Source organism: Megascapheus bottae, chromosome 4 (genome assembly GCF_031878675.1).
Source record: "Megascapheus bottae isolate mThoBot1 chromosome 4, mThoBot2.hap1, whole genome shotgun sequence".
In the NCBI taxonomy this organism is placed as follows: domain Eukaryota; kingdom Metazoa; phylum Chordata; class Mammalia; order Rodentia; family Geomyidae; genus Megascapheus; species Megascapheus bottae.
Window position 1 is genome coordinate 49,221,900 of NC_143512.1, and position 13,595 is coordinate 49,235,494.

At 34.2% G+C, this 13,595-nt stretch overlaps 1 protein-coding gene across 3 annotated transcripts in view; it reads right to left on the reverse strand.

Moving 5' to 3' along the window:
- Positions 1-13,595, reverse strand: part of Rnf180 (ring finger protein 180) — a 111,987-nt gene that overhangs the window by 11,931 nt on the left and 86,461 nt on the right. For all 3 annotated transcript variants that reach the window (XM_090331876.1, XM_090331874.1, XM_090331875.1), the window contains exon 6: positions 9,450-9,575. In XM_090331876.1, the coding sequence (XP_090188002.1) occupies positions 9,450-9,575 (126 nt within the window). The remainder of the gene's footprint in view (positions 1-9,449; positions 9,576-13,595) is intronic.

The following is a 13,595-nucleotide window of genomic DNA, read 5'->3' on the forward strand; positions in this document are numbered from 1 at the left end:
TGGTATGTACTTCTTTCCATTGCTGGTTTTTGCTTCTTTTTATATATACCACATTTTGCTGATGGAAAGGAACTTGGGTTATTCCTATATTTTTGCTATTATAAATAAAGCTATAGTAAACATTTGTGTACAAGTTATCCAAGGTCCTACTTTTCATTTTTTTTGGTTATGTACCCAGGAGGACTGTAGAAGCAGATAGTAATTTTCACATCAAATGTGTTGAACTTTTAGCTTTGGAGGAAATCTCCAAATTATTTTTATATTAAGTTGTATCATTTTACATTCAAGTTTATTTTCCAATTAAGGTTTATTTTCCTATTAAGATGGTAGTTTCCATCTTGGCACATTTGAATTTCCTGTGGCTTTTATTTCTGTTTCTCTTTTGTCATATAATATTGAATGTGTTTTCATGTGCTTCTTGGTCATTTACATATAGTTTTGAAGTAACGTCTATTCTCGTTCTTGACTCATGTAAAAAATCAATATCCTTGTCTTATTATTAACTTGTAAGATATCTTTATATAGGAATAATCTCATTATGTATTTCATATATTTTTTCATTTTATAAGCTCTATATTTTGTTACTTTAATAGACAAATTGGGTTTTGCACAAAATTTTCTATTTTAATGTTAAATTTACTTATTTTTATTTTGTTGTCTCTGTTTTAGGAGCTATATCTAAGAATTTATTAGTTATACAGAATCACCTTTATGTTTTATTTGAAATATTATAATTTGGGTTTTTAAAATTAGATCATTAATCTACTTGGAATAATTTAACTAATATAGCAATATATTTAATGGAAACAATTATTGTACATATTTACTGGGTAGTTGTGTGAGATTTCAAAATATTATATGTAATGGTTATTTCACATATATAACTGTTTGATCGGTTTCATTCCGCTGTTCACACACACACACACACACACACATACACACACACACACACACTTGATGATCTCAATCCTGTGGTATCCTTTGCTATCACCTTCTTCTTCCTGCTGAAGCTCCCCTCAGGTCAGAGAGGAAGAATGATGAGAGGGGAGACACTGACCAAGATATATTGTATTCACAACACCCTTTGTTGAATGGCAAGTTGTTCATAAAACTACTTAAAGATAATAATATATATTTTTAAAAAAGTATGTCATATAAAAATAAATGAGGCGTTCCATTTTACATGCTATTACTATACATTTCATAGAATAGAAAGCCGTAAGACAATTCAAAAATATCTCAATAGTCATTTATATAAAAATATTTCAAACAAATGCTTTCTAAGTTAGCTATCTTTAAAAATTATATCTACTCCCTGAGGATATATCAGGATATCTCATTTTAATATCCCTCTTTTTTGGGGCTGGAGGTGTGGCTCAAGTGCTACTGCAACTGCCTTCCAAGCATATGGCCCCGAGTTCAAACCTCAGTCATGCTTAAACAAAAACAAAAATATCCCTCTTTTTCACATTGAAAGGATGAGAAACTTTAAAATTGAACCTATATACAACTTCCCCTGTTCATTTTTTATTTTTGCTTATTGCTGATCCTGGCGCCTGGACTCGGGGCCTGGGTGCCGCCCCTGAGCCACTCTGTGCTCAAGGCTAGCGCTCTACCTCTTGTACCATAGCACCACTCTACAGCTTCCACTATTCTTAATTCTAGCAAAAAGTATTCAGAAATACACATTCCAGATATGACTACAGTTTATTTCTAAATATAAGTATGTTTTCAAATATATACAAATGTTTATATATATTTGAAAATATATACATATATACATACATAGAAATACATGGGGCATTCTTGTTGTTTGGTACAACAGGAGATCCACTTCTTTTGTTGTTTGCCAACATTTCACAGAACTGGACTGGCTTCAGTATTGTTGGTTTGAAACGACTAGTGAGTACCCTTCTGGAAATACCAAAGGGATCATTTATTGCCAGTCTTCTAAAAATAAGCAATTAAGAAAAATAACTAATGTAGGGTTAAAATCATAACTAAAGCTTATTATTGAATAATCTGACCTAGTCAGATTATAGTTCAGGCAAAGCCAAGTTAGAGTAGAAATAGCCATAACAAATAAAAATTCTAAATTTTAAATGAAAGTTCTTAGCATGACTTGGTATATAATACATTCCGTGAATTGTTATTAATAATTTTAGACATTTTATATTTTTATCATTCATAGGGAGGTTTGTTAAGTATTTTCAATATCATTGTAATGGTAAATGTTCATAAAAGATTCTCTAAATGAGGGCCGGGAGTTTGGCCTAGTGGTTAAAGTGCTTGCCTAGCATGCACAAAGACCCAGGTTTGATTCCTCGGTACCACATACATAGAAAAAAGCTGGAAGTGGTGCTGAAGCTCAAGTGGTAGAACTGTAGCCTTGAGAAAGTCCAAGGACAGTGCTCAGGCCCTGAGCTCAAGCCCAGGACTGGCAAAAAAAAAAAAAAAAGGCTTCACTAAATGAATAGCAACTAAACTTGGGAAAATGTATTTTTTATGCATCTAAGAAATTTTCCTCTTGAAATTAAAAAAAAAAGTATCATTGCTTCAGGTCTGCTTTATCTTCAGACATCTGCTAGAGTTCCTGAAAAAGTCAGTGCACACTTGAGAGGAGCTCATGTCATCAAAGGTAGCTGGAAAGCCTCATATATCGCTGCCAGGTCTTTTTGTATAAACTCTTTAAAAAGTGAATCGCTAACCTACACTTTTGGTATGTGTGAACTCAGGACATGCCATACAAGCAATGTAGACTAAAAGAAAAAACTGAAAACATAATATCTATGTTGTAAGAAGCTCCATGTCATTTAAATTCTTTTATTTCAAATTCTCATTTTAAAATATTAAAAATATTATTTGAAGTATTTTGAAAAGCTATTTATATGACCTTTCTTTGTCCCAGAATAGAAAGACAACTGGTTCTTATATTTCAGAAACGTCAGAAATGCAGAATATATTTTGACATTAATAATATAGTACAGTTCACCTCAACTGTATTACCAAAAATACTGGTCTTTTATACAAAGTAAGAGTACTTCTTTTATTTTCTTTCTTTGTGTATGCACATGCGTGAAGTCAGGGCCTGCGAGTGCTGTCCATGAGTTTTTTTTATTTGTTTGTTTGTTTTGTTTTGCTTAAGTCTACTATTCTGTCAGTTGAGCCACAGCTCTGCTTCTTGCCTTTTGGTGACGGCTGAAGATTAGAGTCTCATGGACTTTCCTTCCTGGGATGGCTTCAGCCTCCTTAATAACTAGGATTCTACATGTGAGCCACTGGAACCCAGCTACTATTTTTCTCTTAATTAATCCTTGGACTACCAAAATATAATCCTAGGAAAAAAATAAAATGTGTGGAGATTAATATTCTATTAAGAAAATTTTTGTAAATATAGTTATGATATTTTTCTTCACCAGACATATTAGCTTGTTTGTATCTTAATAAAACTTTATGCTTTGGTTAACTATAACATAAGCCTGAAATTGGATGAAGGTAAAAATGTCAAGTTTTGAACTGCTTAGTTATTTGAAAGTTTTAATAGCAAATATATAGCTATCAACATTAAAATATTTTCTTGTTATACTACAAATTCTAATGTGCTAATAGTAAAATAGCTATTAAAATTTATGAGTAAATATCTGTTATAAGCTATAAAATTCCTATTTCATGTGTAATGTAAAATGGAAGCTGCAGCTACAGCTGTCATATGGAAATTCATGATAACAGCTCCACTAGTAGAGCTAGTGGTCTGAAACTTTGAAAATTGATTTTTAAATCATTTACCTATAGCATGTTCCCAGAGGAAAGAAGGGAAAATTCCTCCTTGCCTCTTCATCACACACTTATTACTCTGTTTTACAGAATTTATTTTCTTCTTCTGAGATTACCATGATATAACTTTTAAAACCACTTTCTTCTCTTCTTAAAGATTTTTTTTAAATGTATATAAACATATATAAGGACAAACATGTAACAGAAAAGGCAAATTTAATGTTTTGGGTACAGTAAAGTTCTATAACCAACTGTCTAGTCTCTCAAATCTCCACAGTAGCACTGCTTTCCGTATAATGAGTAAGCTACAATTTGTGTAATAACTTGCAGGCTTCTTAAATTGGCACTGTATTTTCTGATTTATATTTATTATCCAAAACAAATGAACTTCAATAGTCTATCGCCATATTATGGCAGTGTTAACTTCATTTTATTGTTATGACAAAAATCATTGTTCTCATTGAATAAATTTTATTTTTAGTACTAAATTTTCTAATTTTAATAAAATGATCCTAATTTTAAAATAAAACAATATAATTTTTAAATAAACATTTAATGTGTATAATTTATTCACATACAGTACCATAATACAATAGGTGATTTTAAAAATAATTTACAGGATAAATATTTTTAAAGATAGGATGCAATTTTAAAACAATGAAGACTAGATAAGCATTATATCTAGGTCTTGAAAAATACCTCTTCATAATGTGTTATCACCTGTACTATTTACTTTTTTATTTAATTTTATTGTAAAGATGGTATACAGAGCTACTCTATGATCCAGCAATCCCTCTCCTGGGCATTTACCCAAATGAACACAAACAAGGCCACACTAAAGACCTCCAGCACAGCTAGTCTCATTGTGTCATTTCTTAATAATGAATTTCTGCCTAAAATTCAGAATAAACAGAAGGATTTCTTTCCATTATGAATTCTCAAATCTGTTCTATCTTCTATATTCACAAGTCCTGTTTTCTTCTAGAGTAGAGTATATTTACTTCAGTACTTTGTACGTTGGAATCACCCAGGGTGTTTTAAATAACACTATGTTTAGGAATCATCTTCAGAGACTTAGAATTAATTGGTGTGGGACATGCCCAAGATATTGTAATTATTAAGGTCTTTGGAGTGAAAGAATAAAAAGTCATGTTGGAAATCATTTTTCTTCAAAAAGCAAAACAAAACCAAATCTTAACTCCACTGTTCCCTTGTGCAAAAAAACAAATAAAAAAAATAAACAAATCACTTTTTAATCTCTGAAAGCTAGTTGATGACTTTTTAAATTCCTAGGCTGAGTTATAGAGTTCTGTATTATTTTAAAGTTGTTTTAATCTGGGAAGCCCAATTTCCAAAATTCTGGATTAAGGGCTGATGGTTATGTTTCCTGGAATTTTTTTACTTTTATTAGTTTTATTAAACTATATGCTAACTTGGTTGAAATGATTCTGAGCAGTTTATATCACATGCCTAAAGGAGTAAGGATTGTTAGAAGGTAGTTATTTACATATTTTTGAGAAATATTTCAACTACTCAAATATAATCAGACCTGACCAAAAAGTCACACTAAATCTTCTAAAATATCAGGATTTTTTTTCTAAAGTCAATTTATGAGTTGTATATATATATATATATAATATTTTATGAACAATAGAAGCTTTGGGCCAGTTACATGAGTGATACAAGATTAGTACCACACTTTAACTTTTATGAAGGAAAGAAGACTGTTATGATATATTCTTTTCAGTATATATTATAACAAATCTAGAAAGAAGTGACTTAACCATTGAAGGGGAATTCTAGTTCTGAAATCATGTCTATCTGAATTTCAAGGAAAAGTTTCTCTAAGGAATTGCTCAAAGAATTATATACTATATTTACCTTAAATATTAAATACTTCAATCTACTATATTACTTTAAACTCATTTGTCAGTGAGCACCTCTCATTTCTCCTTATGTCCTTTTAGAAAAGGTGATATTTTATGGGGTTTGTGTGATAAATTCACGGAAGCTAGCAAATATCTCTTTGAAGCATAGTTAACTATCCTGAGCCTCGGGATCCAGGAGCTAATACACCAAGTACAAGCACCATTTATCAGAAATGAGGATAACATAGAGTGTGATCATATGGACATTTGTGCTGGGTACTACAGAACCCACACGCTGCCTTTACATAGTCCACTTTAAAGGTATTTTCTGGAACTGAGGAATCCCTGACTTCAATCTTTCACTGGCATTGTTGTCAGGAGCTGTAAGATTGATGTGCATCTTTCCCTGACATTCCTCAGAGTACTAGTTTTTTTTTTCATTGTGCTCATAGCATAATAATGTATCCTTCTAGGCATAACACCTTCAATATTATGTGGATAAAAGTTACTGCCTTTTTTTTTTATCTCTGAACACTGTTGACCAACGAACCTGAAATCCATGAAGCTGAATGTAAATTCATGAAGTGGGTGAGAGGGTGGATTAAAAGGTTATGGGGGAGGAGCATAGTCTAGGTGTGGAATGCTCACCTAGCATGCATGAAGACCCAGGTTTGATTCCTCAGTACTGCACCCACAGAAAAAGGTGTAAGTGGTGCTGTGGCTTAAGTGGCAGAGCACTAACCGTGAGCAAAAAGTGTCCGAGGGCAATGCCCAGGCTCTAAGTCAAGCCCCGGGACTGGCAAAAAAAAGCTATGAGGGTTATTATATGTATTTTTGTATGTCTGATGAAAAGTTAAGGTCATGTGGGTGCAAGATTACACTGAAACAGATTTGACCCAATACGAGAAAAACTGTTGGAAGGACAGTTGTAATTTGTGCAATAGATTTGTAAGGACAAGCTTACTTTTGAAGATAATGAGCTTCCTATCATTTCATGTGATGAGTCCAGAAGTCCATCTTCAAGACTAATTGTTGAAGCTTTTCTTGACATGGCAAGGAAAGTAACTGTATTACATCATTTGTACTTTGAGTCCTTTCCATTTTAGGGACTGTATGTAATTGTTTCCAAAGTAGTTTGTGATAAAGTAGGGCTTGTGAAAGGATTAGCTTCTAAATAAATTTTCACTTCCTCAGTATATTTCATAGCAAAATCGTACCTGCTTGTGACAAAATAAAATCAAAGATGCTTCAAAATTCACAGGTCTTTGCAAAAAAAATGAGTAAAATGGTTGCAGTTTCAGAGGAAATACAATGGCAAATGTACATTTCTGCTGAAGGACAGTGTCAAGTTTACAGCAGATTTACATAGTTCTTTGAGTTAGATCCAATTCTCTGAGAAGGCAAATTTCTGGGCTATATTCAAATGCCTGCTGTTTGAATGTGTGCTGTTTTGTTTTCCATTAGAGACAAGTGTTTCTTTTTTTTTTCTGTGTGGGTATTATTTGATTTATAGTGAACATGTTTAAGCCTGCAGAATCAATCTAACACCTTCAGAAGAGCTAATTACTAAATATAACAATTCTTCAGGCTTTCCTGAGAAATGGATGAATTTGTCACACACACACACACACACACATATATATATATATATCTTAGGCACCTGTATTTCAGCTGTGTAAGTCTGTTAGAGCTAGTAAAATTAGGACATAGAATTTTAAACCCTGACTTTATTTTCTGACCATGAACATGTTTAGGTAAACAATGTAGAGCTTTTATCCAGTAAGAAGTTTTTTGTTGTTTTTGTGGGGTTTGTGTGTGTGTGTGTGTGTGTGTGTGTGTGTGTGTGTGTGTGTGTGTGTGCATCAAGGAGCTTGAACTTGGCCTGGGCGCTGTCCCTGAGCTCTTCAGCTCCAGGCTACCACTCTACCCTTGAGCCAAGCCCCACTTCCCATTTTCTAGAGGTTAGTTGGAAATAAGAGGTTCTTTTTGTGCCTGGGCTGGCTTTGAACCTTGATCTTCAGATCTCAGCCTCCTGAGTAGCTAGGATTACAGGTGTGAAACATGGCACCCAGCTCCAATAAGAAGTTTTAAATAAAATATCATAGCTATCTTTTGCTTTGCATACATTTGTGTAAATACACAAATACACTTATGTGTGTATATATATACACATATGCACAGTATATATAGCATGCACATATAAACACATATTATTCATTTCTTAGGGGCTAACAACATGCATGGCTTGTAACAATTTGACCTGAACGCTGATAAACTGAGGACGAAGGTCCTGGAAATGCTAACTACTTCAGTGGAAATAACTATGACAGGCCTCAGTGCAAGCACACTTGATAAGGAATATAATTGCTAGCTCATATTTAGAGCTATTTAGAATATGTCCATCTTTTTCATATTAATTTTATATATAAACATATTTACTATGTGCCAATGCCTCAGGACCTGGTACTCTCCTTAAAGGGAAGCACTACTTGAGCCATCCCTTTTTGGCTTTCTGGTGGTTAACTGGACAAAAAGGACTCACAAACTTTTCTATCTGGATTTGCTTTAAATTGCAGTTCTCAAATCTCAGCAGTAGAGCACTAGCCTTGAGCAAGGAACGGTCAGGGACAGTACCTGGGCTCTAGGTTCAAACCCAAGTACTAGCATCAACATGAAAAAAAAAGTTATCATAAAATAAGAAGATGAACCACAAACTTGGAGAAGATAGATATCATTTATATAGTAAATGGGAAGAACAGTCACCAGAAATATTTAATTCTCAAAAATTAAAAATAAAATGGATACAATTTGGGAACAGGTATTTTCACAGAAAAATCTCCTAGCTGATAAGAAGGCCAAGGAAATTTATTCATATTTAGCAGCTAATTAAATTCATTTTAACTCATTTATGAAAACATGATGTACAACTGTAATTGCATATGTTAATGAGGTACTATGTTGATATTTTGACGTATGTTCATAAGTGTACTTTTCTTTTAGTGGTATTGGTGACTAAATTCAAGTTCTCAAAAGCAAGTCCTCTTCCATACTACTTAAGCCATGCCTCCAGCCCCCATTTTCATTGGTTATTTCTAAGATAAGGTCTCCTTTTGTGTCTGTATTGACTGGGGCTGCATTTCTCATACTTGTGCTTTCCATGTGTTGGAGGATGTCATCACTGCATCACGTGTAACTGGGATGAGTTGTATACCACAATACCCAGCTATGGCTTGAGATGAAATCCTGCACAATTATCTTTTTTGTTGTTGTTTGAGTTGTTCTTGAACGTGATCTACCCATGTCTGCTTGTCATATAGCTAGTTTTACAGGCTTCAGCCACCTAGTTTTGAACATGCCTAGTTTTGTGCAATATTTAAATCACATGAAACGTAAGTATTCTTCAAATATAGTTCCTTTATCACAGGAAATATGCAAAAAATCAATTCTTCCAACTTTAAAAAAATACATAAGACTGTACTTTTACCTATCATTACTCTACTGTGCAATTGGCTCACCAGAACTTCTTGCTTTAGAACTATAACTTCCTCTCCATAACTCTCCCCACTTTTTCCTCTCTACACTATGCCCTAAAAAAACGGAGAAACCAAATATAGTTTTCCTCATTATTGATTTTAATACACTTGTAGCTTTCTGGAAAGATACTTACCAATTCTTTACTTAAAATCGATCAATACAGAAATGTAGTTCCACTAACAATTTTAAGAAATAAATGAGCAGAAGAGAACAGATGTGAACAAAGTTACCAGATATTTTTGCTTTGTTTTATTTTTATGTTTGTTTCCTTACCTCCAAAAAGATGGAATCTTTTTTTGCAGCTTGGAAGGGGCCATTTAGCAGAGCTCGATTTCTGGAAGCTTTGTTTTATTTTCAAATATTCCTTAGTAAAGAAGGTTTTCGTGGCATTGTTCAGTTCTAGAATAAAGCAAAAGGCAGAGAGTTTTGAACATTAATTTGAGGAAAATGTGAAGACCAGATGTTTGCTGCAGGGTTTGAAATCAAATCCAGCTCTCTCTATGTCTGTCAGAACAAAAGTGGATTAAAATAGACTTCATTTTTTTATAGTTTCAAACAGACATAACTTACCACAATTCACATTTGATGAAACTCTGATAGGCTAACACATGGAACAGCCATTCATTGAGTACCTCATACATTACGCACTGTATCATAAGTAGATACATCTAGGAACAAGATAGAGTCCTTGCCCTCAAGGTCTGCAACAACACAGACTCAAACATGGACACAAGTAGGGAGATGGCAAAGGGAATTGGGTGTTGTAGGTGTAGTGAGTGAATAACTGGAGAGAGTCAAGCTTAAGGAGGGAAAGTGAAAAACATCAAGCATTTTAGAACTTTTAATTTCCCATCTTTGACTTCATATGTTGTGTGTGTGTGTGTGTGTGTGTGTGTGTGTGTGTGTGTGTGTGTGTGTGTGTGGATACTGGGGGTTTGAACACCTGGAATATTGCTCTTGCTTAGCTTTTCTGCTCAAGGCTGGTGCTCTACCACTTGAGTCACATCATGACTTTCAGCGTTTTTGTTCTCTTTCTTTGTTGATTGGAAATCAGAGTCTCTAGGATTTGTCTGCCCAGGCTATCTTACCTAAATCATCACTGTTGGCCTCCAGACTCGCCAGGATTCTAGGAATAAGCCCCCAGCCACATGTACTTCTTGATGTGTGATGGGGTATAATCAATGAAGGCTAATACTAGAGATTTGAGAGTTTTAGAAATGTACAACTAAATTCTCAACATTTCAGAAGGGTTTCTAATGAGTTACAGAGAATTATTATTTAAATGACACTCAGGCCAATCAGGGGCCATGCACAGTCTTCCAATAATAATAATATGGTGTGCGTGTAGAGAAGTCCATAGCAAGGAAGGCCCGATCAGAGTCAGGGGCTTCAAGGAAGAAGCTGCTTCTCAGAGCCCAGTGCACAGCTGCGAGGAAGCAAATGGTTTCCACAGTTAAGCCCCTCCTGCCTTCCTGCCACAGTTCTCACAATGATCACTGCCTCAATTTCTTTCCTACCTCTCTAACATTGAGTTTCAGCTCATGATAGTTCCATCACATTTTCCCTATTTTTTTCTTATGCACTGCCTCAGATTGGTTCTTACCTAATTCAAAGAAAAAACTGCTTCACAAATTTTATATGTAACAAAAGAAAAATTAGACTAGGAAAATCTGGTTATATATTAAAATTGCAACTCTATTCCTGATGCCATACATAGGAGACAGTAAGTCAAGTATACCAGTTTAAAAAGATATTTTTTCATAGTCCATTGTGGGTCATCGTGTAAGCTGGGGTTGTTATGGCTACTGCATGTTTTTGTCCTTTATATACATTCAATAGTTAAATTATTGCAGGGTAACGTTCTCATGCTGGTTTCTGCAACAACACATAGCTGTTTTATTCAAGTCCACTTTACCAATGCCCTCTTAGTGGAAGGCAGTTGAGGTACTGTCACCTGCTTAAAAGGACTCATCAGTGCCATTCATGCTGATCAAGAAATACTTATTTTGACATATTTATAATACAGTCATTTAAAGCAACAATGGTCTTGTAGGCTTATCTCTTAAGTGTTGGTGTGTGGAATCTGGGGACATTTCTGAGAAATTGGAAGCTACATGACATAAAAGCCACCGGGAACCATAACTTTCTCTATATCCTTATGTAAAAGTAGTCCAATGGGGTGGATCAATAAAGATTTTATATGAGGATAATAAGAGAAAAATACCTTATTATGTCAGAAATTCTTATTATGCCTCTTTTCATCCCCTCCTCCAAGAAATCATATAGCCACATTCTAAAATGATCCAATATTCAGATAATATCATCACACAAACTTCTTTATGAAAATTAGTTGGAGAGGCATGGCATAGTAGCTCAAGTGTTAGAGTACTTGCCAAGCAAGAGGAAAATCTTGAGTTCAAATCTTCATATCATAAACAATTAGAGACACAATAAATTCTAGTACAACAGGGGCCAGGAGTTTGGCCTAATGGTAGAGTGCTTGCCTAGCATGCACAAAAACCCATGTTCAATTCCTCGGTACCATATACATAGAAAAAAGCTGGAAGTGGTACTGTGCCTCTAGTGGTAGAGCACTAGCCTTGAAAAAGCCCAAGGATACTGCTCAAGTCCTGTGTTCAAGCCCCAGAACTGGCAAATAAAATAAAATAAATTCTAGTACAACAAATTAAAAGGACATCAGAAAAGTCATCCATTACTTGTAGTTTTGATAACTTGCCATAATTTCTTTCTAGAGCACAGATACAAGAATTAAAGTCAGCAATAATGCCTGTTATATTTTGTTTCTTGGATTCACGGAATTTAATACACAGTATAGTTATTTTGTTTTTTTTTGTTTTGTTTGTTTGTTTAGCCAATCCTGGGGCTTGAACTCAGGGCCTGGGTACTGTCCTTGAGCTCTCCCATTTGAGCCATAGTACCACTTTTGGATTTTTCTGTGTAAGTGGTACCAAGGAATTGAACCCAGGGTATTGTTCTTATTCAATAAGCACTCTACCACTAAGCCACACTCCTAATCTATTTAATGAACCCTTGTGTTAAGATAACATAGAAAGGGATTGGAAATAGGAAATAATCCTTCTAACATCTAAGAAAACTATTATCATAGAAATTACTAGACTTTCTCAGATGAGAATTGTAGCAACAAATACACCTAAATGTCCACGAATAATCTTTAAAGACTGAGTTTGGGGATGATTTAATTTACTGTATTGGGCTGAAAGATCTTTGAAGTAGGAATGGTATAGAAATTCTTCCTTAATGGTGCTGCATCAAATTAAAAAATGATTCAAATGCATTTTAGCTATGAGAAGTTCCACACGTCACTGAGTACCTTTCCTACTTACTTTTTTGCCCCATCTTTTGTAAATACTCTTTTTGTATCTTCTATATACCTGATGATTTGGTAATCAATGTAGGAACATGGAGATAGTTAAGTGTAGTTCCACTCTGTAGGGCATTGTTTTAGAAGTGTGCTTCCCAAATCTTTCAGGATGTTTCAAAATCACCTAAAATACTGCTAAAAAGACAAATCTTAGGATTTGTTGAAGTAATACTGCTGTTTATGTGATTTAGAAGTTGGTGCTCTCTATGAGCTCCTGGAATGATTCTAATACACAGCTACATTTGCTAGACACTGGATGAAATAACATGAAACCATTTTCGATATAAAATTATTTGAATGTACTTAAAAATGATAAGCTTTCCCTTGCTACTCTATAAACCGATAATAACTTCACCCAAGAACATTATTCTTTCTGTAGGTCTGTGCTGCCTCATTTCAGTGGAGTAGGGCAATGCAGAATTTAGCAGGAAATAGAATGTTGAACAGCCCATTTCTTAAAATAGTCTGGACAAACACTAAAGAATACCTGAAGGCTGTGTGACAGGCGATAAAAGCCACTGTTATTCTCTTCTCAACCAATGCTTCTTACTATAATTATAACTTATTGGACACAATCAGTATTTGATCCTGTCAAATATATTAGAAAAGAATCAAAAGTGAATGCCATGACAGCTCTGCTTTGCAGATGATATAGTTATTGAAATGTAGAGACAGTTACTGCAGAAACAGTAACATCCTGTATGTGCTGCAATCCTAAGTGACTATCAGGATAAATGCTGAGGGCTACAGGCAAGCAGAATTCTCATACTAAAGAGGTTATTGCCATAGGGGTTTTCCACAACTACATGTGAATTAAGATAATTTTGATTTTAAAACTGTTTCACTATTGTGATTTCAAATTCATACTTAGATTATCTAACTTTATACTTAATAATTTGTTATAATCAAGCACACATTTGTTAAGAGGAGTTTAAAGCATTCTGCTAAGGGTGGACATTGAAGCTATAGAATAGATGCAGTAATTCTACTGAGTCACATGTAGTAAAAAGAAAACT